At 52.3% G+C, this 27,171-nt stretch overlaps 1 protein-coding gene across 5 annotated transcripts in view; it reads left to right on the plus strand.

Moving 5' to 3' along the window:
- ABCA13 (ATP binding cassette subfamily A member 13) overlaps window positions 1-27,171 on the plus strand; it is a 132,659-nt gene that overhangs the window by 20,634 nt on the left and 84,854 nt on the right. For 4 of the 5 annotated variants that reach the window (XM_037041075.1, XM_037041071.1, XM_037041073.1 and 1 more), the window contains 12 exons: window positions 1,324-1,478; window positions 3,675-3,700; window positions 5,205-5,368; window positions 6,272-10,990; window positions 12,324-12,433; window positions 14,836-14,954; window positions 17,164-17,327; window positions 18,035-18,114; window positions 18,762-18,880; window positions 22,116-22,310; window positions 24,724-24,888; window positions 25,703-25,880. In XM_037041075.1, the coding sequence (XP_036896970.1) occupies window positions 1,324-1,478; window positions 3,675-3,700; window positions 5,205-5,368; window positions 6,272-10,990; window positions 12,324-12,433; window positions 14,836-14,954; window positions 17,164-17,327; window positions 18,035-18,114; window positions 18,762-18,880; window positions 22,116-22,310; window positions 24,724-24,888; window positions 25,703-25,880 (6,194 nt within the window). Of the gene's footprint in view, window positions 1-1,323; window positions 1,479-3,674; window positions 3,701-5,204; window positions 5,369-6,271; window positions 10,991-12,323; window positions 12,434-14,835; window positions 14,955-17,163; window positions 17,328-18,029; window positions 18,115-18,761; window positions 18,881-22,115; window positions 22,311-24,723; window positions 24,889-25,702; window positions 25,881-27,171 lie in introns of all 5 variants that reach the window. The other variant, XM_037041072.1, reaches the window with a different exon arrangement.

The following is a 27,171-nucleotide window of genomic DNA, read 5'->3' on the forward strand; positions in this document are numbered from 1 at the left end:
TGTGAAATAAAGAAAAAAATCCAATAGGTTCTATAACTTTTGAATTAAGAAAAATTTCCCCCATTCCCTCCCTTTTTTCCTGGTTATACTAAATGTAATCGAACATCCACTTACTTTAATAAGCTCACAGCATCTTGCAAAAGGACTTTGTATTTTACTTTGGATCCATCGCTTCTTACTGATTAAACATGAATTCCCGCTGCATCTGAGATTGGGTGTAGACTGGGTGGGCCACTGATTTCAAAGGCTGTGAGAACATTTTCTCTTGTTTACTAGTAAAAGTTATTTCCCCTTATCCTAGCACCTGTATCATCATTTTTCAATCAGAATCACACAGGATGCATTTTACCCACACCCTGAAGTTGGTTGAGGGTCCTCTGACAGAACCCCCATGGGGCCAGGCTTAGAAGAAGACTGGCCCTGGGAGGGCCCTCCCCCAGGCCCAGCAGTCAGCATGCCTCAGGGATGCAGCAATCAAACACCTGGTTCACACCCCTATGTCCAGGTCATTATAGGTCCTCTCTGTCCCCTTTCAGGGTGGGTCTGGCCCTATCACTGGTCACCCCTTCCTACCCTGTTCTTCTGAGTCAGCTTCCCCCCCACAGCTAGACCAGGTGGCCCCGATGGGGCCCACCCCAGCTCCCCACCTCTGGGCAGTGTTCCCCATGCCTGGGGCTATGTCTGGTGGGCACTCCTCACACCCCTCTCTGTCCTCAGCCGCCCCCACCTCTGGGCATTGAGCCTGTCTCCTGCTGACCAGCCCACCGCCCGCCTGTTACCACTGGCCTGCTGGTTTGTGTTCTCAGATTTCCGCCCAACAGCACCGTCTCTATGACAGACTTTCCCCCTCACGTCCTGTCTCAGCAAGTTTCACTGATTTCCTCCTAGCGTCTACTTTGGCCCATGCTTGTGAGGCACATCTGTGTTCTCCTGCCTCCTTCACAGGCAGGGACAGTGATACCTGCTCTGGTCGCTGGGGTGCTTATTCCCAGCACCTTGTGCAGGGCGGGCTGTGTTACCTGTGAGAGAGGAATAAAAGAGCATGGCACAACCAAGGAGCCTGTCAAGTGCTTAAACTTCACAGATGGCAATAAAGGGATGGAGAGCAACTCTCAGCTTAAATAGGCCAAGGGTTGAAAGGATGGCTTCCGTTCTGGATGACAGTCCAGCAAAATGGGATCCCGAGGGCGGCTGGTTGGAATGAACTGGGGGCAAGTTTAGTTGAAAACAAATTGCTATTTGGAGTCAAGAGCCTTAAAAATGCTGCGGACACTCTTTCCTGTAAAGAGTCCCACCGGCAGCATCTATTCTCTTTGCTTTAAGTTCATCTGCATTCCAAGCCTCGGCCGGCCATCACAAGGCGATCGACGACCTGGTCTTCTTACAAGACATGCAGGACCTGGCCACTGAAGTTTGTGAAGTGATGGACAAGGCCGCCAATTTAAAAAAGCTTTGGGTGGAAGGATCCAAGACTCCAGGCAAGTACCTCTCTCCCACTGCCAATGCCAGACCAGGACTCAGGCTCAGGCTGGGCCCTCGAGGCTGTGGGCACCCACAGTGCCCTTGAAGTCCTGTCTGCATAATGGTCCCTCACCACACCCGCCATGTAGGAGGCCCAATGCCCAGAGAGACTTGCGGAGGGTGAAGCTAGGTTTCTACCACTTCCCCTGGGATGGCACCTTGGGCGCAACCTTCAGAGAGGCTGCAGCCCAGCCTCGCCTTCGCTCTGCAGGTCCCCTCTCTCCATTCTCCCTTCTCCTTCTTCAGTTGTGAGCTTCCTTTCTCGCTCCCTCTTCCTCTGTTTTTAGATCTGACCCCACCTTGTGAGCGCGCGTGCACACACACACACACACACACCTTGATCACTGAATTCCTCCTTCTGGTAGGTCTTTCTATGTTGGTAACACTTTAATTCTGGTCTTGGACATTTGGACCTCAAGGGTGGGGAGCCGGTAATTGCTTATCTTTACATAGCTCAGTTATTGCCTACAAGCTTCATCAATATGTTGGGGTCACAGTGATCCTGCCCCTCCCTTTGTAAACACAACCTCATCCAGAGTTGCCAAATAAAATGCAGGACATTCAATTAAATTTGAATTTCATGTAAACAACAAATAACTTTGTTACTATTAAGTTTGTTTTCATTTGCTAAATCTTATATCCCTAAGTATTCACTTCTAATTTTTCTTTTTATATAATTTTTTCTCTTTATGAAGTAATACGAGGAAGTGGAATAAGAAGTTTGGCAGCAGAATGAAGAAGGTGATATTATATATTATTCCTAAGAGAGAAACCAATACCTTTGTCCAGGGTGAAGCAAGGTGGCGCAGATTTCAGAATGGACCAAAGGTCCTTTCAAGAAACCAGGATAGTTTCAAAGACCAAATGATGGAGCTCTTATATTAGGCGCTGTTATGGGATCATTCTGTAACAGATGGGGAGAGAGAGACCTGAGTCAGGAGATCCCTCTGCCACCTGCCCCATCCCCTCCCAGTTCTTGTCTCGCTCACAAGAGAATACTACAAGCAAGAGACAAACACCGATAGTGGCAATGGGATGGCAAGTTTAATTTTAATACACACACTAGCACAAAGCTGCCAGCAGCCACCAGGCTAGTCCAAATGCCCCACATACAGAGGAAATAAAGTTGTTAGTAAGCTTATTAGTAAGTTTGTTCTGTAAACTTGGACTGAGGCTATAAGTAGGTACTTAGCTAATCTAAGTATGCTAACTACTGGGGTTCAGGGGTTATATACCTTAGTCAGCTCCTAGGTTCCCCTCCTTCTCCCCCTTCTAAACCTTGGGAATAATGTGCAGCCAGGAAGCCTTTTTTTCTCAGCTAGTAAAGGCTCTTTGTCTTAGTGAGATGGTTACAGAAGTCCCTGTTCTCAGCATGGTCTCTAGGACTCGTCCCTCCTCCTGTGCTGTTTTGCTTGTGATGCCCAGGACACCCAACAATCATGTGAGAACAAGCTGGGGACTACTGACTTAACTGATGAGGCAGGTGTCCCTTTTGGTTCTAGCCTCCTGTGTTATGTTCTTTGTTAGATTGGAATGTTGAGGGGCCTGCCTTTATTTACCCTCTGGCCGCTCACTCCTAACTGCTACCTAACAATTCTACTTTTATAAAATTTGTTTTTCAAATAAGATTTCAGTATTCCATTAAAGGAAAACTATTTTTTAGGAGAAATTGATCTTCAGTTGATTTTTAGTTTCCTACTGTCTGAGCCATTTCCCATGATATCTATGTAAAAGGAAACTTCTCTGCTCAAAACAAAGTGTGGTTTTCTACACTAGCCAACTTTTCAATTCTCTGTAGATACCCACAGGGCCTGAAAAATCTGTTTCACTTTTCTTCTTCGACCTTCTTATTTCTTTCCTTTTCTTTCTTTTCCCTTCACCTTCTTTGTCCCTACCTGAATGCTCACGATGCCTGTGGAATTAGACACTGATAACATTATACGTTTTCTGAAAACTATTGAAATCTGGTTTACCAGTTATTTTCCAGGAATTCACTTAACATCAGTGTGTTCTGGAACTTGAAAGTGGGGTGTAATATGTTCTGGGCCCAGGCTCAGGGTCGGGCCATTTGATTTGATAACTAAAATAGGCACTCAGCAAATGGGTCCCGATGGCTGACATAACTAATATGTCCGACATCTTCTTCATTGCAGGTTCTCAAGGTTTCAGTTTTCTAACAGTAAGTACCCTGACACAAGTTTGAAACTGGCCTTCAGAGACATGACGATCGCATTTAAACACTGGTTTCAGTCTCCTCTGTTCGGGGGAAGCACTCCCTGAGCACAATACGCTGAAAGAGGATCTGGTCCTGGGGCAGGAGGTGCTGGGAGGCCGGGGGCGTGGCTCTGACATCACCGACGTGAGGCTGGCACTGTGTCCTGGGTCTGGCAGTCCCTCTGCCTGGCCCAGGGCACAGCTCCACGCGGGAGGGGGTGGGGACCCGGGCAGCCCCAGACAGGTCTCTGCGGTGCCTGGGGTGGAACCTCAGATGGGTACTGCACATTGAAAGCGTGGAGATAGTAAGGGGTCGTCCGTATGCGTTCATTCTGACGCAGTTCTGACTGGAAAGCACTGGCTTTGAGTCATTTAAGAGAAGAGATCGGGAAAGAAGCGGAAGCCGGAAGGAAGCAGGAACACGGAAGGAAGTTCTGTAGCCTGTCCCGGAGGGATCTGATTGGTTGAAGGCACACACTACTTGTGCACTTCGATTTTCCTTCCGGCTGGCCCGCAATTCCAGGCACCGCGCTTTTTGGAAATGGGTCCACGAGGACCGCGAGGTCCACGTGTCAGCCTGGCTGCGGCGCCCCTTTGGCGCCGCAGGGCAGTCCCAGCAGTGAAGCGTGTTTGCGGCTCCTGCGCCTGTGCCGCCCCTGGGCTGGGCCGGGCGGGGGGCTTCCTGGAGCTGTGAGGGGACTGTGACTCCTGAAAGACACGGAAACACTGGAGGAAAGGCCATCAGGGCCCGGTTTCTGTGAGTGGTCAGCAGCGGACCTTTTGCCCCTGTGGGACATGGGACAAGGCGGGGACATTTGGCGGCATCCCGTCGAATGCCCGGCAAGGCCTGAACCGGGCCGCAGAAAGATACCGTGGCCTGAGAGAATGCACTCTGCGTCCCACAGGATGAGTGTCTTTCCCTCTTTCCCTGAGTCTCACGCTCCAGCCTCCAGGGAAGACATCTGGTCGTGCTGGCAAAATACTCTTTCAGCTGCGACTTTGTATGCACTGTTCCCCAGACTGGAATTCTATCAGTTGTGCCACCAAGAACAGCCCTTTCGGGGTGGGACCAGGGGTCGGGGGTTTCTGGTGTGGAGAAAGCATTCAGTTGTGGACCCGCTGCCCTGCCTGTTTGTGGCCGGGCTCCACCGCTGCAGCGGAGAGGAGATTGCCTATGGTGGGCGTTCATCTTAACTCTAAGATCGATCCCACAGCAGTCTGAGAGCTCAGGGCAGTGCCTTACAAAAGACCTCTCTGTTTTCCTTTTCGGGCCTGCACAGCATTTAAAAACCCAGCCTCACCGAATCAGTTTTAGATCTTACCCATTCAAAATACTGACGTGCTCAGCATAGTCCGTGCTCCTTGGGATTCTAGTTTTTTTCACACGTTTGCAGCCCCCTCTCCCACCCTGGATCGTGTAATTGATCAAAACTAAAGAGGCAAACTCTTGGTATTTTTTTTCCTGTTAGATAGATCTCAATAAGACAGAGGAGGTGATATCGAAATTGGAAAGCCTTCACCAGCAGCCCCATATCTGGGATTTTCTACTTTTACTGCCCAGACTGTTCTCAAACGCGATCCACGCTGACGACGGCCTCCGTGGTGGGGTGCACCTTCTCCAGGCAGTCCTGAAGTAAGAGAGGAAGAAATAATGAATTATAGGTGTGGGGGGCTTCCTACCTTTCTAGGATCTCAGAACGTCTGAGGGTTGGGTCAGACTCGCTCCACAGAGGCCTGAGTGTTACTGAGTCTGTGGACCCCATGCACTGAGTCCACCCTCAGGTTTTCCCGTGGACCAGCCTGTCCATGGGTGGAGAAGGGGCTGTCCCAGTCCCCGTGGGTGAAGGGGCACTAAGCACATCTGAGAGATGCGCCACTTTATCTTTCTCAAGTCTGGACACAAAGAGCCCAGGGGTGTCAAGGTAGATGTGCAGGCCCCGAGTCTTCCCCTGGTGGGGCCTTTTGTTAGTGAGTGTGGGCTTGTCTGAGCCTGGAGGTCCTGTTGTGGAGATGCTTACTTTAAAGGTGAGTATTTTAAAAACAGATGTGCAGAGGGAAAGCACACCATTTGCAATAGTGAGTTTCTGATGGCCGGAGGCACAGCATTGTTCAAAGAGCACAGAAATCGCCTTCTAGCACAGGTGCTTCCAATGCGTCCCTCAACCACGTGGATGGTGTCTGATGCACCTTGCTGTTTGGACAGCCTCTGTAGCCGAGATGTTCTGAGATTTTATAAGAATCGAATCTTAAGGTTCTTCTGGCAGAAATAGCAAATATATCTTCAACAACCATACATATCAACTCATGGAATAAAATAAAATGCATTGTTTTTGGTGTAGCAATCAAGTCTGAAGCTAAATATGGGAGTCCTAAAACACTTTCAAATGCTCACACTAATTCCTGTTGGGAAAACACATTGTCTAGAAAATATTTCATTTATCTTTTACTATAAGTCTTGAGTATTATCTTGAAAACTTGGTAAGTTGAATTTGTCTTTATTTTTTCTGTTACTAATATGGTTCTATTAACATTATAGGGTCTTAAATTCCACCAAGGAGCTTCTAAAGATGGAAAAGAAGTTCCATATACTCGAGGATGAGAAAATGAACTTTCTCGTATCATTTGTGGAATTTTTGGAAAAATTGTTATTGCCCAATCTTTTCAACTCACCCAGTGGGCCCACTGAGACTGTTCTAAATACAAGTCATGTGTGGGTAAATCATTTAAAAGGTTTAGAAAGAGAGCCATCTGGTATTGACACTCAGAAACTTTGGGAATTTGGCAAAGAGATGACTGAAAAAATAAAAACTCTTGAAAAGGAATCAAGCTATATTTTGAGACTTATAGAAGCAATACTTTTTGAAATTAATCCCAAGCTACTGGAATCATGGATGTACAGCATTCCAAAAGGAGACAGAGCTAAGTTGGAAACCTTATCTGCACTTTTAAATTTTTCTGTTTTAGGAAATGAGAGGATTCTTAGTAAAAGCTTTAACTTTTCTCAGTTGTTTCATTTGGACTGGCCTAAGTCAGCAGCTGCGAAAATGGATTTTGTTCATCTAAGTGAAACTATATTAAACAGTCTTTATGAGTTTGGATTTCTGGGGCCAGAACAAGTCTCAGAAGCTCTGGGCACAGTGTATGCTGTCAGGAACGCATCTGACCTCTTCTCAGCTCTTTCTGAACCCCCAAAACAAGAAGTAGATAAAATATTGACTCATTTATATCTAAATGTCTTTAAGGACAAAGATACAACTTTTCTTCTGCAGCTGTATTCTTCATTTTACCAATATATTTATAAATTCTGGGGCATTCAGAGTAGAGAGTCTTTTCTGTCTTCCCTTACACAAACCTCAAAACACATTTTGGATATCATAAAACAATTTAATTTCCAAAACATCAGTAGAGCATTTACATTTTTATATGAGACAACAGAATTTCTTGGGGGGATTTCCGAATTATCTTACTGTCAACAATTGCTTTCTGTTTTCAACTTTCTGGAGCTTCAAGCCCATTTCCTGGTGTCTACAGAGGGCCCAGCGTGGGAAACGACCCACGCGACCTTGATAGGCCTCAAGCAGCTGTTCATGGAAGACGAAGATTTTCGTGTTTCATTATTTCAGTATGTGAATCAGCTCTTGGAGGGTTCAGTGGGAACCTTGCTGGGTAGCGAATGCTTTGCTCGGGATAACAAAAGCACTCCTCCTATGAATCATTCAGCAGATGGGGGGTCTCCCTTGACTCTCCCATGGGTACAGGTTCTTTCAAACCTCTCCACACCTGATGGCATGTTCAGTGAGTTGAAGGCTCTGCACTGCTTCATCTCATGGCTGCAGATGTGGGCTGAGATCTGGGCAAGCATGGCTCAGGTGCTACAGTGGGACACAAATGTCTTCACTCCCCTCCATGTTGGCCTCTCTCAGCTTTTGGATGAACTGGAAAGTGATGTGAAAATTTCTGAAACTTGCCGGGGGCTATTTCCTACCCAACGCCCAGTGAGACTCATGTTACATCTACTTAAAAATCTATCCCGAGTGGGTGGCTTTGGTGACTGGGATGGGTTTCTCACTCTCAGGCATCCCTGGGCAGCACTCCATGGTGCATTAGTCAGAGTCAAGTCGCTTCCCCTGGACCAAGTTGAGCGATCCCTCTTCACTGTGGAAACTGCCCTGCGTCAGCTGGTGGCGTTTCCGTTGAACACAAGTGCTACCAGGGAGTTTTTCTCTTCCCTGCTTCGTGTCTTCATGGAGTTAAGCAACACCTCAGAGCCTAGAGATAGACATGTACACTTGATAGATCACTTTCTTTCAAATAACCTCACGGATTATGAACTACACCTTGAAAGTATCATCACTGACCTTAGAGAAACAATATTATTTCTTAGAAATGTGTCACATGACCAAGATTTATTGTCCTGTGCTGATATTTTCCAAAATCTTACTGAGTTTATTTTGGAAGATGGCTTGTTACATGTAAATACTTCACAAAGGACATTGCTTATCCTGGCCCTGTTAAATTCCTCCTTTTACTCTGAGGACACCCTTAGCAGACTGAAAGGATGCATCAAATGGGTGGACAGCATAAACTGTGTCCACGGGACAGCTAACCCCAGTGCTTCACAAGACCATCTTCAGGCTGTTCTGAGGAGTTTCAGAGACATGGAAAACAAAATCAACTCTACATTGACGCTCATTACTTGGCTGTTGAATACAGTGGAACCTGGCTGTTCATTGAATACGTCAAATATAAATTGTGTGAACATTTATTTAAAAAACATAACTGACTTTCTGCATGTTATTCTTACTGCAGTCTTTGAAAAAGAAAAGGTACCAAAATTCGAGATGTTATTAACTCTTTTAAATGATTCCACAAACCAAGTAAGGATGATTATCAGCAACTTAACCAGAGACTTTGAGTTTGCATCTTTACCCACCTGGAAACGTTTTATTGAGATAATTCTACGACCCATAGAAATGTCAGATGAAATACCTAGCCAATTTCAAAATATTTGGCTGCATTTAGTAGCTCTGGGGAAAGAAATCCAAGAACTTGTGAGAGATATTTTTCCTAGCATTCTGGAAAATAACCTCTCTTCTAAAGCTGAAATGTTTTTAAGTATATTTACTACCAGTCCAAAGGAAAAGGATATAAGCCATGTAGGCCATTCACTTTTTCATTTAGCTAGTTACCTTGCCTTCAACTTATCACATGATCTCCAAAATTCACCCAAAATAATTCCACGTGAAATAAGGAAAGCTGTGAGTCTTGGTATTCAGTTGATTAGGGATATGTTCAACTCCTTAATGCCCTCCATCCCTCACAATATTCCGGAAGATCCAGTTAGTTATAAAGTTTTAAAGAAGGTAAGTTCTTTTCTGCTCGCCCTGAAGAAAACAGACATAGACCTTCTGGTAGATCAACTTGAAGAAGTTGGGGAAAGCCTAATGGATTTTTTAAAGAATATCAGTAGACCAGATACTGATAACTTGGGGGTCAACTTGCTTGTTGGCTTGATGGAAAAGTTGGTAGACAGCTCCCATGCTTGGAATGTCAATCACCTGCTGAGGCTGTCCCGCCTGTTTCCTCGAGAAGATGTGGATGTCGTGGTGGGCCTGTACTATGCCCTTCCTCATGCTGCCAGGCTCCTTCAGAGAGTCCTGGATCACAACGTCACAGAGATCCTCCAGGATGTCTACGACTTCACGGTCCTTCATGGCACAAGCATTTCTAATGTCACCAAGGAAGACTTCACTGATGTGTTAAAAACTCTTCTGGACACCACTGCACTAGTATCAGATAAACCAAGCATCCTTGCGGAAGGTTTAACTTGCCTTCCTGTGGTTTGGTGCTGGAATCACACAACTTCTGGATTTCAACAGAATCCAAAGTTAGAAGCCTGTCATGGCCAATTCTATAGCAAAGTGGCCAGTATTCTTGACAGCCTCCACCTGTCTCCCCCAGGTGACATTTCACAGTGTTCAAATGAAAGCACACGGACAGAAGTAACTAGGAAAATAGTCTGCACAATTCATGGACTAGTGGACTGGACCTCCATCCTCCTGGAGCTGTCTGAAATCTTCCATGTCAAAACTCACGTGTTAAAACATGTGAGAACTGTGCAGGGAGTTTGGCAAAAGGTGTTACCGTTTGTCCCATCTTCTGGAAATCAGAGCAACGGCAGTATCTTTGGACTCTGTCCCAGTGGCCCTGTAAAGCAGGTTGCTTTACAAATCATAGAAACACTTAAAAATGTCAATTTTACAAAAGTTACATCAGATGGAAACATTCTTGATAAACTAGCTACTTTAAACAAGATCCTTAACAGTGAAGGCACAGAGGCATCTCTTAGAAATATTTCCTTTTATTTGGAAAGGATGATAAAATCGCTTTCTGGTGATCAGAGCCTAGGAAATAATGCTCACTCTCTAGACTCTCTACTCATGAACTTTCTGAATGCAAACCTTATAGGAAGGAATTTGAAAGCACTATCAAGTTTTCTTAAAAAACATGAAGCAGCTTACAATTTTGAAGATCTGTGGCTGAAGTCTGAGCAAACCATGAAAGATCTAAACCATGAGTTAAATAGCAGAACCCTGTTCCCTGAAATTAACAAAGAAATTCAAACAATTAATTCAGTGGCTCTTCTAAATGTAACTTTGCAGCTTGCTCATTTTTTGGGAAACCTGAATTCATCACAAGCATTAGAGATTACTGAGGATTTTCCATCAGTCTTGAAAATCTGGCTTCATAAATACGCAAATGAAGAATACTTCAGAATGATACAAACATTATTTCTTCTTACAGCCAATGGGAGTTCACTTGATGACACAACTTTGTTGACTGCAGGTATTATTACCTTTCTGGATTATCTCAGCAACATTTCTAGAGAAGGTAATTTTGATGTTGGCCTTCTTACTCAACTGGTACACCAAGAGCAGCCATCTAATGTCTCAGTTGTTCAGTCGCTTTTAGAAAGCTTCCTGATTAATTCAGTCAGTAACTTAGCTGCGAGTCCTCCAGAAGCCACCTGGAGTTTAAGTGGCAGTGACCTTCACATCGTGGATCTTTTGAACCTCACCTTGACCCCAACAAAGTCAGGAAAGGGTGAGAGGGTAACTCTGCCTCCAGGAAGCACAGTAGAGTTCATGGAACAGCTTCTGGAAACATTTGTCCCCCTTTTGGGAAAGGAAAACCCTGAGAACAAAGTGTCTGTCCTGCTGAGAGGCTTCCGTGGGGACGCCGCTGCGGAGGTGAGGTGAGTGTCCTATGTGGTGCGTGGCTGCTGTGCAGACCAGGCCCTGAGGTTCCCTGGGGTGCTCACGCACACCAGCGGTGGCATGGGGCCTGGTGCCTCGGAGTGGCTTTTGTCTTAGTGACCCTTTATATGAAGAGGTTGAGGTGAATCATATTGACGATTGTTGCTGAATTAGGGAACATATGGAAACCCAGCCCCTGGCAAAGGTAATCACTTATTACACTTTCGAACATTTTCGGGTAATGAAAGTAATTATGAAATTCTATTTTATATAAAACAAAAATTAGTTTTTAAATATTTATGTGTATAGAATATCACCATCATAATTCAAATTAATGTATTGACTAATCATAACTAAGGGCTTTAAATATTTTCAATTTATCTACTGTGATGTTTATTCATATTTGGAATTGATAAAATTCCAAAAATTTAAAGCTAAGAGTAACATTCTGTTTTTTTCCCGACCTCCTTTTCATCCCTTTGAAGCTGGCTAGAGAGAAGGCTGGAGGGAATCCCAGGGGGTCGTAGGATGCCCGTTCCAGTCAGGCCCAGCCACAGAAGTAGAGCCGGGATGAGGGATTGGCCTCCACAGTTTGGGGGCCGGCTAAGCAAGTCCCAAGTCAGTAGGACAGCAGTCAGAAAGGGGCACTTGCAGGCAGTCCCACTCACAACCACGTGTCCTGAGCGAGACAGGAAAGCTACCCTGGGTGGCTGTGCAGGGACTGAAGTGGTGGGCCCACGGTGACTCTGGCCCAACTGAAATGCAGCAGTTAGAACCCCACAACTCATCAGAATGTGTGCTACCTGACGGTGATTAATAGATGGCCCTGCACATGACCATGTTGTTCTCCTGGCCAGGGGAAGGGTTGTGTGTGGGTGTTTGTCTGTCTGTGGCTCTAAACCACAGTGTAGGAATGACTAGTCTCACTGGCATGGTTTCGGGCCCAGCCACATGTCTGCCCGCTGAGCACAGGCCTGCGTGCTCTGCCACCCTGAGCAGTGTGTGGCCCTGCATCTGGCTTCCTGCACCATCGCCCAACCTTCAAAAGTGTCAGGTGACCACAGAGTCTCCAGCCTGCCTGGAGCTCATGGGAATGTGTGGAACCATCCCCATCAGCTTGAGGACGTCATCGTCACACTCACTTCTGCGCTGATGCGTGTGCGGCGCCCTCAAGCGCCTTCGTGCTTGGATGTGAGGCAGGGGTCCTGGGCTCTGGAGGTGCGCGCCCATGAGCATCTGTGTTTCTCTGTGCAGTAGGTGGTCCTGCAGGAGCTGGGAAGGACATCCCTGCCCGTGAGGCTCACTGATGACCTCACCCTTCTTTCCCCTCAGTGCTGCTGGACTGTGTGAGGACTCCCAGCCAACCACGCAGCCCCCGGCAGCTGCAGCAACTCTGCGGAGAGTGAAGATGCTGGTTTTGCATGCGCTCCTCATGCTGGCAGGTGGGCTGCTTGTGCAGGGCGGCCGCACTCTGTCTGAGTGTTGCTGTACCTCCTCTCCGGCCAAGCTGGGCTTGTGGTTGGAGACGCTGGGGGGCTCCGTGTGCACATGGTCCCGCGTTGTCCCCAACTTCTAGAGAACTGTTCACCAGTGAAAACGGAGTGGAGGGGCGGACTGGGCTTCATTCAGACCTGTCAACTTCCCTTCCCCAAACAAAAGCCTCCTTACACCTGAGAATTGATTCCTCTTTCAAGTGAAGAAACAGGAGACGTGAGTGAGGGGTGGCAGGAGGCAGCAGACTCCGTGGGTGTAAATGAAGCCCCACTTGTCATGTAGGTTTTGTTTTTGAAGAAAGTCTGTTTCTGATCAGAGGTGTTGGCGCATTGGCAGTGCTGGGAAGGTAGAGCACCAGCATCTAACTGCACCCAGACCCGCCGGATGCCCCCACGTGCAGGCGTCTGGGGGCAGCAGGGGCCGTCACACACCCTCCCTCACCCTCCCTCACCTGACACTCTGAGCCCAGCCTGAAGGCATGACCATTTTGACCCTTCAGTCAGCTAGTGTGATGGCACTCAAAGGAATGAAATGCTCATTAGCACCTGCATTTATCTTTATTTTGCCATTCTGTGCTGCGGCTGCTAAATTCTTAGAACCTACTTGAAATTACATTAGTAATAGGAAATTAATTCTGAATTTTTACATTTCATTTTAAGAAAACTCAAGTATGTCATCCTTAAGCCTGACTGAGAAACAGCCTGTCACTCCACTCTCCTTATCAAACTGTCCCTTTGTTTTGTGGGCTGGGAGGGTGCCAGCAGGCCCAGGAAGGGTTCAGGCACCACCCCAGGGGGGTTCGGGGTGGACCAGGACATGACGACTGTGGGAGAGCCAGGCGTGCAGCTTGGGGCCCACAAACCCAGGGGGCCTCAGTGGCTCAGTGTGTTGACCTCCTTGTTTCCCAGATGGGCAAACTGTGACCCAGAGAGTGGATGGAGGGCCCGGGCTTTGCTGTTCAGGGGCCTGCGGTCTGAGGGGTCAGCAGGAGCAGAGGGGCAGGCCCAGAGTGTGGTGGTTCTGGACCACCTGAGCAGAGGGCCTGATGTGTCCCAAAGCCAAGTGGAGGGACAGTGGCAGGTGGGCCAGGGCACGTAGCCAGGTCTTTGGCGGCAGGGGGAGGCACGTGGAGTAGCCGGAATGTGGAGGGTGGAAATCCCAAGAGCAGTGGCTTCGACAGTGTCTGTAGGATGGTGTCAGTGGCAGGCCCCGTCTCCCAATGGCCCAGCACTTCCCATCACCACGACATCTGTGGCCCAGCCTTACAGTCCCTGTAGGTGTGGGGCTCCTGACCATGCTGCCGTGCCTTCCTGAGGCAGAGGGCCCACCAGCCCGGGGACACGTGCTGGGTCACTCGCCACTGTGGTGTTTCCCTAAGAGGTTCCCTTAGAGACACACTTTATGTTTCTGCACAACAAGGAGCTCAGCTTCCAAAGTCAGAGAGGGAGCGAGACTAACGAGCAGACTCCGGTGTATTTCAGGCACTCTACGCTGTGCTGAGTTGTGTTGGTTTTGTGAAGTGCCTTTGAGAAATGTGGCGGTACTGTAGGAAGCAGGTCTAAATTTTCTCTCTGATTGAAAAAAATGAAAGGTTTTGTTACTCATAAAGCATAATTAGTTTTCCATAATGAACAATGGGAGAATATTTACCAAGCACTGAGCAGGTGCAGAGCCACGTACTAGGCTCTCGCGGTGACCTGGGTCAGGGAGCGTGCGCAGCCCTTCTCCACCTGGCCCAGCGTGCGTGTACAGTAGTGTCCATGCAGCTGGGGAGGCAGGCGCCTGAGGCCGGGCTCTGAAAGGCAGGTGGAGGGGAGGTAGCTGCAGGGCAGGAGGTACAGGGGCTGTGGTTGGCCCCCTAACAGTCATCTGCCTTTAGGAAGAGCTAGTCTTAGAGAGGAAAGCTTTGGAGCCTCAGTGGGGGCTGGGGAAAGGGATAGGACAGTGAGGGCACGCTGTCCCTGGGACCCAAGAGGCAGGCTGGGTGGGAGCCCTCCCTCACCCTGTGCGTCAGCACCTGCCTCTGCTCGGGGCCAGGGCAGAAATGGGACTGCCCAGGGCAGGCCCAGGTGAGGGGGCACCCCAGGTGCAGAAGGGGGGCCTGTTTGGGGATGTGCTGGAGGGAAATGAACTCCTGCACATTCAGGGAGGTCCAGGAGAAACGAGGTAGTGGGTTATGTTTGGGACGCAAAGGCACGGCTTTCCCCTCGAGTTCCGGATGTTCATTTGGGTGATTTAAGGAGTCTTTGTGACTCCGTGTCACTTTGGATCTGTACGAACGACACTGTGAGTGCAAATAGTTCAGGAGCAAGTCGTTGCTGACCCCTCGTCTGCGTGCTTCCTTTGGCAGAGCACCAGTCTGTGGCCGAGGACCTGCTGTGCGCCGCCCTGACGCGCAGGCCAGGCTGGCTGCCGAGGCTGGTTGCAGCTGCTCTGCAAGCAGCCACTGTGCTGCGTGACCTCTACCAGGTAAGCTGTCTCTCACTTGCTGACAGTGCTGCGCCGGGGGATGCCAGTGGTCAGGGCTGCAGAATGAGGGGCGCCCTCCCCTCTCAGGTTTTCTCCAAGGTGCCCCAGGGGACTGCCCTGACTCCCGGGAGTGGACTGCACAGTTCTCAAGAAGTTTGCAAGCTGGCTGTTATGAAGCCACATCATTAAAATCAAATCCTATAAACGTATGATTGAGTGGTGCTAAAAAGGTGACTGATACTCCAGACTTGTAGCCCCTCGTCACTTCAGCCTGTTCATGCCAGGCTCTGCCACTGTGCCGGCTCACCCCCGCTGTGTGTGCACAGCGCCGTGCTGCATGCTGCTGTTCGCCCTTCCCAGTCCTGTGCTCAGGGACTCAAGGTGCAGCTGGAACGAGGCCACTGTGGCAGCATTCACACCAGGGACACTGGCAACTTGTACAAAGAAGACACTTGTCCCCAGAGAGCCTGTGGTTAACCAGCCCATCCTGGGCTCTGACTTTCTGAACCCATGGCAAGTGCCTGGAGCATGTATGCTAGTGGGAGCCATGTGGCACTGGCCTTTGCGTTAATTTGGACAAGAGCCCAACAGTGCCCAGGCCAGGCCTCAGTGTAGAGCCGGACCTGAGATGGGGTGTTTATCTGAGGCGGGCCCCCTCCTGGGTTAACGACTGTTGGGCCTGTGGCAGCCTGACCTGCTCAGGCCGCAGGGGCTGTGGCGGCTTCTGCCCAGGCCTAGGCAGAGGCCTGCCTTGCTCCAGTTCGGAAGACTGTGCATTGCTTGTGTGTTAAGGCAACTCCGCCTAATTGTCCATGCAGTGAAAGGTGGGTTTGTCTGGGAAGTCGAGAGATCAGAGGCAGTCCTGCCACTCATCTGTGAAGCCATGAGCTGGGGGGACAGAGTGTGAGGGCTGAGTCCTCAGCCAGGTGTAGCTTCATGGTCTGTGTGGACAGGAGGCCCTGGGCCTACAGAGAGAGTGGCTTTTGCTGCCTAGCACTTTGTCCTCAGTCTGCTCAGGCACTGGGGCTGTGAGACCTGCACTCTCAGGTTGTATAGGTCTTTGTCAGGTAGTGAGTGCGGGTGAAGACAGAAAGCAGCACAGAACAGAGCCCTGGTGCATGGCTCCGAGTGCCGAGTGAAGTTTGCAGTAGGAACACAGGAGAGGACCTCCAGCTTCTGAACAACTGTGTGAAAACTGTACCCATCACTCAGATTATTACACGATTGTCAGTGATCAGGCTGCTAACAGCCAGGGGAGTATGGATGAAAAGCAGGAGTCTGTCTGATGTTATAAACAGAAGGGCTTATCTCAGGATGCAGAGCTCCGGGGGTGGGTCTGTGGTCCAGGTCCCTCAGAGGGGAGTGCTGGGCTCTCAGCACACATCCTGTCCAGGAGGAGGGGGCGGGAGGGGCCCGGGCAGTTGGGCAGGCCGCAGGCGCAGTGGCATGCTCACTTTCCCAGTCTCTGCATCCACCCCGCTTTCCCGCTGTCAGCACGGACTCCCCTCGGAGGGAGCATCTTGGCTGAGTGGACAGCCATGAGGCAGGTTCACTGTGAGCTCCTCACTCTCTGCTCGAAGCAGTGGAGAGTCACAGTGTGGGGCTGCATGAGGGCCAGAAATTGCTTCCACAAATGACAGACGCCCGGCCAGTCCCACACTGCTGAGAGGAGCCGAACTGGAGCTGGTGGCTGGACCTCCAGACTGGATGGGGGCCTTCTGCCACCCCTGTAGCCTGGACTGTGGGCCCAGAGGAGCAGCGCTGTGCCTGCAGGGTGGACAGTGTCCCTGCCTGACTGGACCTCAATTGGATCACCCTGGAGAAGAGGCTGACCTGCAGCCTCCCCATGGCTGCTCCCACCTGGCCCCGCCGTGGTCTTGTGCTGGAGTGCCCCTTTCCTCCTCCCCAGTACAGATGTCGGAATCACGTTGAATTTAAGGATGAAATCCAGAGCAGGAATAGCAGAATGTGGAGACTTAATTTGATTTGCACGTGGTCACCACTGGTAAGCTGGAGGCTCCTCCCTGCAAGGAGGGCCCCGCGCAGAGCCGGGGCTGGGGCTTCCTGCGTTCGACCTGTGTTCCCAGAGCTGAGGGACCACCCACTCTCTGGTGCTGGGAAAACATGCTGAGAGCCCACAGTGTGGGCGTGCTGCCTTGAGAAGCAGACGCGTGCTTCCTTTTGACCACAGTGCTGCCGTGTCTTCCAGGAGCTGGGGGAGACGTGGTCCTCGCCCCGTGTGCTCAGCTGTGAAGGTCTCAACAGGAACCTCTCCCTTGCCATGGAGCACCTCAGGAGCAGCTTGCTGCATGCCAGCGCCCAGGGCTGTGCCTGTGCTTCTGCACCAGACTGGGCCCCGCAGCATCTGCTTGGGTACGTCCCAGGGCCCGCTGCTCCCAGGTCTCCCTCGGGGATGGGCTGGCTCACGCACTGCAGTGATGTGCTTCAGACGGCAGAGTGTGCCGCCCCCTTCAGCACCCGTGTTAATGCGGGCAGTTTCTGAGCCACACCTGTGCTCGAACCCTTCAGTTGTGAGGTGTGAGAGCAGTGTCAGCTCTAAGGCTTTGTTGGCGATGGGGGTCTCAGGTCAGGGTGTTGGGACCAAGATGACACTGCTGTGTTGAGTGTGTCGAGGCCCATACCAGATCTTTCAATTACTTCCTCGTGTGGGGTTGATTCTGTTCCGTGTTCTCCAAGTGTGAACCCTGGGGGACGTCGGGCACGCTACTGTGCCTGCGGCCTGTTCACCGGAGCTCTGACTTCTTGGGGTCCCGAGTCCTTAGACATCCGTGGTCTGCCCCGCGTCCATACCACCCACCCTCACGGGCAGCTGTTCGTGATGCTCCCCCCTTTCCTGGACTCTGCCGCCCGGTGAGCCCCGAGGAGTAGAGCTGGGGGTTGTGGTGTCTGGGGTGCATGCACACAGCGCCGGGGACACGGCGCCGGGTTGCCCACGGGGCCTTGTGAGATGCCATGTGGTGGCCTCGAGTGCCCCTGGGTGCCAGGCCGTGTCACTCACCTGGGCACAGTGTCTGTCGTTTCATCCTGTGTAAACACGCTTTATTTTTCTGCCGTTTTAGGTTGGCCCAGAGACTCAAAGAGACTTTGTTTTCCGGGACTTCTATTATGGCGTTTCTTAGCAATTTCACAGTAATTGCGGGTAAGTGTGTGCTTCCTCCACATTTGCATGCTTAAAAATGCAATTTAGTTTCTCACACAGAAATGTGACTGAAAGGAAACCAAGGATAAGCCATGCTGTTGAGATCAGTAACAATTTAGAGCATGGCTCGTCTGATGCACTGGGGTGAGGAGGCAAGCCCTGAGACCCAGGACCGCAGTTGTGGAGAGGAGGGGGTCCTCCGGTGGTCTGGTCACACCCTGGCCTGGCCCCCGGACCAGCCCCCTGCCCCCTCCAGGCCTGGTGGCCCCACCAGCCAAGTTCGAAGGCTGCTGCATATCCTCCCGGGTCTTCCTCTGGGGGTGTGAAGTGACGCAAGTAGATGCGGGTGGGGGTTTGGTGGCCCGTGGTCACTGCTTCCTCAGCAAGCCTTTTCCTGGAGCAAATGTTAGATGCACAGGCTCCCGAGAGTGAGCAGGGGAGCAGAGATACCCCTTTCCGGGGCATGGCTGGCCCCCAGGGTGAGCGATGGAGCCCCTGCCGGGGACGAGTTCCTGAGACTGGACCTCCAGTCTGTCATGGCCGAGGCTCCTGCAGGAAACAGTCCCTGTGGGGCCACCATCCAAGTCTGCTTCTGCAGCAGCAGCCCGAGCATGGGCTATTCCATTGTTTCTTTTGTTGTCTTTCAGATGTGAAAGTGAGAGATTTGATGAGGAACGTCACTGAGGTAACTGAGGCACTTCGATCCATCCACATCTCAGATGAAACAATTAGGAGTGTTTTGGAAGCAAACATTTCCCGCTCACAGGTCCGTGCGGCTGCTTCAGCCCTTGGCCACCTGGGCTTCTGGCCCGTCAACCCCCTCTCCCCTCTATGGCAGGGGTCGGGTTGCTGGGAGTGGTGCCCCTTGGAGGCAGAAAGGAGATGAGACCTCAGGGTCAGGACCAAAGACTGTCCTTGCCCTCACAAGGGGCAGAAAGGATACAGTTGGTGGCGGCTCTTATTCCAGGTTCTCAGCCCCTCCGCACAGCACGCAGGGCCACCTGAGCAGAGGGGTCGCACGGTTCTCAGAAACGCACAAAACCAGCCTCTCTGAGAGCAACTGAACTCAGGCTGTGACTTCCCTTGGGCAGAGACCGCCTGTGCGGCCAGACCATAGTGCCGGGCTCCTGGTGACAGCAGTGAGTGGTGATGGTCAGGTGCCTCCAGGGCACTGGAACCTGGGGTTCGGGTGATGAAGACAGGGTGTGGGACCTGGAGTGTCCGTGGTGGGTGACAGGTGGCTCAGTGGGCCCATCAGGGTGACAGATGCGCATGTGTGGGGGGACGACAGTGGGGAAGGAGAGCGAGTATGGTGCCCGGGGGGCTGTGGGGAGGGGCAGCTTCGGTCTAGAGCCTGTGGGCCATGGGGCTGTGGGCCGGCTCACTCCTCTGTGATCTCAGGGCTGACGCAGCTGCTTGAGTGGGCGCTGGCCACTGGGTGTCATGGGTGTCCTGCCAGGGAGGGTGATGTGGTGAGGAAGCTGGTGTGGAGGCTAATCACAGCTCTTCCTCTGTCACCTCGACAGTGGGTGTCATCGGTCCCACGTGGTGGCACAGCGTGGTCGTTGGGGGCACTCCTGCCACACGGGTAAACGGACAGCATCCTGGTTTGGAGTGTAAAGTGTGTCCACAGGCCCTGGGCCGGGTGGTCATGTTCATGAGGAAATGCCCTTTCAGGGCTCAGGTTACTTCTAGGAGGCCAGGTGGCCAGCAGGCAGTGCTGCTGTGCTGTGTGAGGTCACTTCCGCTACCACCTTCCTGGACTTTGCCGCCGGACTTCAGCCACTTATGAATCCGTCTCAGCAGGTCCCCAGGCCTGCTGGTGGTCAGGATTCACCCAGGGACTGACCCTGGGTCTGCTGTTCATTTCCAAAGCTTGCTGTAGGAAGTAACACAGGCGGCATCTTCATACCTCTTTGGCTGGTGTGCTGCCTGAGGTCCTGTCTGTGGGTGTGGAACTGTGGTCCTGCCTGAGGCCAGGAAAGAGAGAGGTCCCAGACACGGAGACAGAGGGGCCAGGCAGGAGCTGTGGCTGTCCTTGAGGACTCTTGGCCTGCTGGCGCCCGCCTCCTTCCAGCCCCACTGCCCCAAGCCAGGTGCCTCACAGAACCTGTGTTTAGTTCTCCCAGGGGCCCTGTCAGGTCTGCTATGACTTCTGCATGTAAACGAAGGAGCTGAGGCTCATGGACGTTCAGGCCTCCTGGGAGGTCACACGGATGCAGCAGCAGCTGGCCCTTCTAGATCCTTCTGTTGCACTCCCACCATCTTCTTCCCGTGTGGTGCCTGGTCTTCTGAAGGGGTCCCAAGCTTGCTTCCCCCTGGGACCCCCACTCTGTCATGCCATCCAGAATGGCACAGTTGGGAACTGGTGGGCACTGGGAGTGGAGAGGCATGTCTTCACACAAGAGACCAACTTCTGGAGCAGTGGCCCTGGCCTCACTTGCTTCGCTCTTTCAAACTCTGATGTGGCTGGCTCCCTCCCCTGTTTCCAGTCCCTGTGTCTCCCTGTCAGCCTTGTGTTCTGGTCACAGTGTGGCAGGGGACAGCCAGCAGTCCCCTCACTGTCATTCTGAGTCCAGAAGTACCAGCCGGGCAAAGCCCAGCCTCCTCCCTGGTGCTTCTCTGAAAACAGGGTTTTGACTCCTGCTTAACATATAGATGCTCTCCCCAAGTCACCTTCATTTCTGGGGGAGACTGTGAACCCAAGTAGGTTAGTCTGTAGCATGTGGTATGCATGGGTGTGCGTGTGTGCCAGCCCGCCTGCTGTCTGCCCTGCCTTTGGGGCTCCCTGCCCTTTTCCCACCCGGGAAGAGCGCCAGCACATGGCACCCCTGTGTCCGATAACTGGCCGGGTTAGCCTCAGCAAAGCCCAAGTTGAAAGATGCCCATTTACTTTAAGGAGGACTCAGAGGTGGTCTTTGCAGCCGACAGAACAGGTGTTGCCTTGGCTTCTTTGTTCCCCACCTGAGTCCACCTGCCCCGGGCACCTTCAAATGGGAAGAGTGGGCGCAGAGAGAGGTGGAGAGGTAACAGGAGAGGCAGGATACCGAAGGGCAGGGCGGTGGCTGCTGGCACGCTCCTGTGTGCGGTATGCCTGTGCAGTTGCTGTGGGCCCATGGGGGGGGCCTTCCCTGCTCGCTTAAAAGAGGGGTGCACAATTTTTAAGATAACTTTTTGCCAGGGCTCTAAATTCTGAGTGAGGCGTCAAATATGACCCTAGTGGGGAGGGTTGGGGGATGTGCAGATGGTGGCCAAGACCAAGGCTGCACAGCAGGTGTGGACAGGCCTGCTCCCTATGGAAACCCCTGCACTGCAGGTGCCCACCCTTCTGGCTGTGTTTCGGTGGAGGGCCCTGGACTGGCACGCTGTCTGCGCCTCGGTCAGTGGGGCGTGTATGACGTGGTGTGAAAGCGCCCTGTGAGTTCAGCCACTCTCTGGGCTTATGGTCTCCTAGGGCTTTTCTTGACTTGTCACAAAAGTCACTCACTGATAGTGTACCCACATGGAGGTGCAGTGCAGCCCCACATGGTGCATTGACACTGATAAACCAGAGTGGACACAGGTGTCCCCAGCTCCCCTCGGGCTCCATTCACTTTTCCTCTCCCCAAAATGGTAGCAAGCTCGAAAGTCTGGTTTCAGTTTGGGGACCAAACTGAAGGAGGAGGAAAAACATAGTTTGACTTGGGTAAAGTAAGAAGTGAAGGCTGAGACTCAACGTGAAGAAAAGACAGGGGCACACCTCCTGGGAGCTGCCCTGGGGGAAGAAGGGGGACAGTGAATGCTGGACAGAGGTCTTATTCCAAGTCATCAGAAGGGGCAGTGGCCTGAGCTCTGTGCCCATTTCTGAGACGGCTCCATTCAGAACACGGGAACCAGAGCAGGGGCTGGGCTGGCGCGGCTCTGGGAGGTCTTTGGCGTTCTGGTAGACTGGCTTAGAGGCTCCTCGGGGAGTTGGGCCACAGTTCTCAGTGTGTCCCGTCTGACCCTTGTGCTTTGGGTAGGTCCTGTTGGGTGCCCTGGAAGTGGCTCTTTCTGGGAGGTGCAACGAGGACACCCTGCATCTCCTGCTGGCCTTCCCAGAGGGTGAGCAGTCCGCACTGGCTGTGAAGGAGCTGTGCGGCCTGTCCGGGGCCACCGTCTACTCCCTGCTGGTATCCCTGGGTCGGCACCTGGACCTGCGTGGCTTCATTTACAAGGTACGGGGGTGATGGCTGGGGGGATGCCCCCCGTGGGTGTCTGTCGGGGCTGCATTCATGGTGCAGAGATGAGTAGACAGCAGTGAGGACTGCAAGGTGCAGAGCGCAGGCCTCGGCCACCCTCATTGTCTCCTGTGTGCAGACTCCAGGGTGAGGCCTGGGACTGAGGGGTGTCTGGGGACTTGAGGCGTCCGCCCATCAGGACATCTGAAAGCATTGGTGGAGGTATATCCACTCAATACAGAAGGTCCAGCGAAAAACACCTGAGGTTCACTGCCAGGTTTCTTTTCTTCAAGGCGCATCATCCTGAGGTGGGGGCCCAGGGCTGCTGGGGTCTGCCAGCCCCTCTTGCTGACCTCTGAGGCAGGGCCTGTTGCTACCCTCTTTGGCCCCACAGGATCTGTCCCCTGAGGGTGACATGCCCAACTCTGCCAGGGCCCGCCCCGGAGGAGGCATGCAGACGGAGAATGCCCACCGGGGAGCAGGCCCAGGCCCCTGTGAACCTTGCAGGGAAGTCAGGGTCCGGACTGCAGATGCCCAAAGGCTGCTAGGAACATGGGAACAGTGGATGGGGGTGGGGTGGGTGTGGACAGCTCATGGGGAAGCCGGAATCACACCCTTCACAGAGGGCAGGGGCTGTGTGCTATCCCCAGCCTGGTTCTCCATTCTCAGCTTGCCTCTTCCAGAAGCTTCCCCATCTTCTGGCCTCCATTGCAGGAACCTTTACTTAAGTTTGCAGAAACTCCACCCCCTACCTTAGGCACTGGTCTTGCTCCAGGTCACTTCCCAGAGATTGATCCAGACAGCATCGGGCTACTTAGAGATCAGTGTGGAGGCGTTGGGTGCTCCAGGCCTGGGGGAGCAGTTGGGAGTGTCAGGAAAAGGTGGACTTGCCGACCCTGCCCAGTTTCCTCTGTGGTCACCCCCCACTTCTATGACTGCACACACAGCACACACAGGACACAGGACACACCCTCCCCGCCCCAAACGTCAGTGTGCAGACTGTGTCCATTTTAAACCCAGAAGTAGGAGGATAAGCACGTCCTGTGTCCCAGTACTTGGCACAACTGTTTCTCTTCTGGGGCACCCTGCTTCCCCCTAACGTGCAGACCAGCTCAGTTCCGTGTCTGGCGCCTGCAGCGCCTTGCCTGCCTCACGTCTGGGACGATGTGCAGCGCACTGCTGAGCCACGTCTTGGCTGTCACTCTTGTACGCACACGTGGGCCAGCAGAGCTCTGACAAGGATGCAACACGGGGTGGGTGTCTGTCTTCCAGACACGGGAAATGACACTGGCATTCGAAACAGTTCCTGATTACCATTTGGGAAGCTTCTAGACACAAGGTCCTGGGTAGCTGGTTAGCCCCACCCTTGACCCTGGGTGAGAGGTGCCAGCAGCAGTAGATGCTGGCGCTGCCTGGCTCCATCTGAGACCTAGCGGGTGCTGCTGAGCCCTCTGCAGAGCACAGTTGGCCATGTCAGTCGGTGCGCTCACCTTGGTCTCCAGTGCGGTGACAGCCCCTGCTCTGCCCACTGTGAATAGGGGTCTCCAGGCACCACTTCTCTGGGGCCGCTGCCCTAGGAAGGTGGGAGGCACTGGTGACCGAAGTGAAGCAGGGCGTTTCTCCTGCCGGGCCATCTCTGCCGTCCCACTGAGGGAGCCCAGGCGTTGCTGGTCCAGCTCGTCTGTGGGAGGTGGGCCATGGCCTTGGCCGCAGGCGGGACAGCAAGGGGCAGCAGCCAGCTGTGGCCACCGAGCTGAAGGGGCTGGAGTGGAGCAGTGACTGCGGGGCTGTGGCCGATCTGAGGACTGGGGGAGGGGCGGGCTGGGATTCCCTGTCTCCAGGAGGAGACATTCTCTCTCTCCAGTCTGCTTGTCTGTCCAACACACACTTAGTGAGCAGCTGACACCGCCAACCCTTCTCGTCCCTGTGGCCACAAGAACAACCATGGCAGGCAGGAAGACCCCTGCTTCTGAGGGGCTCCCTCTCCCGAGCAGCTGCAAACACTAAGTGACCCCACAGGGGGTGGTGTGGGGGTTGGTGTCAAAGTGCACTGACGTTTCTGAGGTTACGCCCCTGCCCTGCCCTTCCTCACAGCGAGGGAACCTCCCAGGCCTCAGTGTCCTCAGCCAACAGCCTGCGCAGTGAGCCCTGTCCCCTACCCTGTGGGCCCGTCGGGACCCTGGGAAGCAGCAGGGCTGAACTTGTCTCACGCATGGGAATTGTCCTACCGTGGTCCTCTCCTGAAATGTCCCCTTTGGTGTTGCAGAAACTCAGAATGACATTCTGAAATGATTTCAGTTGCAGCACCAGGTCACATGTGCTCTGGGCGATGTGTTACCAGTCCCTGCTCCAAGGAGGCATGTGAGAGCTAACCCGGTGGCCTCGTTTCCCCTTGTGTTTTTCCATCCAGATGCTGATACCGGTGGAGGCCAGCCGCGTGCTCCGCTCCCTGTTGGACGTCGTCTCCAGGCTCAGCCACCTGCTTCCCAGAGCCAGCTACGTCCTGGAACACCTTCCCGAGTTCCTTCACTCGTCAAAAATCACAGCCTTGCTGGACGTGTCTGACTTCCAACAGGTGCGCCTGCGCTCTGGGCCTCAGGGCCACAGCCCGGTGGGCCAGCTCATCCCTTCCGCCTGCGCTTCTCCTCCAACACCCACCTCTGCCCCAGGCAGCAGCACACAGGGACAGGACCCCCTTCTAAGGGCTCTGGAGGCAACAGCATGACAGAGCGAGGTCTGGCGTCTCCTGAGCACCAGCGAGAGAGGCCTGTGGGCCTGCAAGCCCCCACAGGGCAGTTCACAGGTGGTCTGGGAAACCAGAAGTCTCTGAGTCCATTGTCAGCACAAGTGAGATTCCAGGGGCCATTGAACTTAATTCAGAGAGTAAATTGCCTTAAAAAGCCTTAAAACATTTATTTACACACAAATAATTGGCTTACAAATTACAGATCATTTCTTCGAATACAAATACACTGCACTGAGGTCAGTGGTGGGACACTCGTCTTTGCTTGACCCCTCTGCAGGGGGATGGAACCGGGGGGAGGGGAGTGGTATGGGAGTGTGTGGACAGGGGTGTGGATGCGGTGGATGGTGGAGCTCTCCAGCTGCCTGGAGGCGGGGCCTCCGTGCATCCATCTGCAAAGGGCAGTTTGGAGAGACGCCCAAGGTCTAGGCGGTTTGGGAGCAGCGACACACAGACCGTGTCTTGGATGGCACATGGACTGCAGTCTGAGTCAGTGCCCGTTAATGGGTCAGTGACTTGCCACTGGACAAGGGTTTGCTGGTGTGGGGTGATGTCTGCTTTCTCTCGAGGCAGCTGGGAGGGCGCTCCAGGAGGGCCTTGCCCCCAGTCCCTGCCTCACTGAAGTGTGTTTCTCACATGTTCCCAGGTGCCACTCAGTGACGAGGCCAGGAGCTCCGCTTTCGGCAACTTCCAGGCGGTGATGAAGATGGTTTGCAAGGAGGAAGCATCTTTCCTTAGCAGCTCGCACTTGTTTTTGCACTTGCCCAGAGTTAACGAACTCCTGGGAGATGACAAGGAAAAGTTCAACATTCCTAAAGACTCAAGTAAGCGAACACCAAGCCACGCTTGTTCAGAGTGACTTGCACACTGATCATTCACTTTACTCTGTATAGGGCCCTCTGTGTGGAAGGGGGCAGGTTGCTCCTGCTGGACCCTCTGCCTTCTGTCCTGTCTCTTTGTGGGGGCTTAAAGTTTCAGGCATCGACGTCACGTTAGTTTCAGGTGTACAACACAGTGGTGAGACCCTTGTGTAACTTACAAAGTGATCTCCCCGCCAACCCCTGTAAGCCTAGTGTCCCTCTGGCAACATAGGTGCAGAAATCGTCCATGGAATATTAACAAACTGAACTTGGCAAGCATTAAAAAGAATAACACCACGATCAAGTGGGATTTATCCCTGACATGCACGGTTGGTTCCATACCTGCAAATCAAAGAACACGATACAGCACGTAAACAGGATGAGAGGTGAGAGGCATAGGGTCGCATCAGTAGACTCAGAAAGAGCGCTTGACAGTACGCAGCACCCATGCACGACAGAGGCTCTCGGCGAAGTGCCCTTCCTGTGTGGGAGGCTGCCGAGCGCCGACCTGGTGCTGGCACACGTGTGCGGTTATGTCTTTTCTGAAATCAAAGTCAGTATAACTTAAAGTGTTATACCAGTAAGGGCAAGCTCTGGAATTCATGCATTAAAATTCATCGTGTAGTCATGCTCTTAATTTATATTTTATGGGATTGTCTCTATCAATTTTATAGTACTTTTGAATAAAAAGAACTTGTCTTTTCTTTTAAAATGGTGAATTTGGAAGGCGAAGTGAATGCTGGAAATATTCACAGCAGTACTCTTTACGTCTTGGGTATTAGGAATTAGGCCTTTAAAGCTAAGATAATATTTTCATCCTAAATGTTCTCTGCAGGGGACAGTGAACTAGTGACCAGGAAGCTCTCACTGCCAGCTTCAGACCCCATTGTGTTGGGTTCTGAATCTCTGGGGTGACAGAGGCTCCGCCTCCATGAGGCCTCTGTGGGTGGAGTCAAGTCAGCTCCCACTGTGCAGCGGCCAGGGAGCCGCCTGAGGGATGGGGGATCTGGGTGGACACGAGGCGATCCCCGCATCAAAGTAGGGAAGTTCACCAGCTCTCTGTGGTGCAGCCAAGAAAACGCAGTGGCCATCGATAAAGCTAAAACTCAATTAAAATGTCTTGTTCTGGGCCCAGAGCTATATCGATGAGATGAGTGTTTCCTAGACTGAAAACCAGGGCGTCCCTTTTTATTACAACATTTGCCTTTGGGGGGCCTGGCCACTGCTCAGCGCTGTCATGATGACTTAGTTGGAA

Source organism: Sturnira hondurensis, unplaced genomic scaffold (assembly GCF_014824575.4).
Source record: "Sturnira hondurensis isolate 20B ecotype Veracruz unplaced genomic scaffold, ASM1482457v3 Scaffold0002840, whole genome shotgun sequence".
NCBI lineage: Eukaryota > Metazoa > Chordata > Mammalia > Chiroptera > Phyllostomidae > Sturnira > Sturnira hondurensis.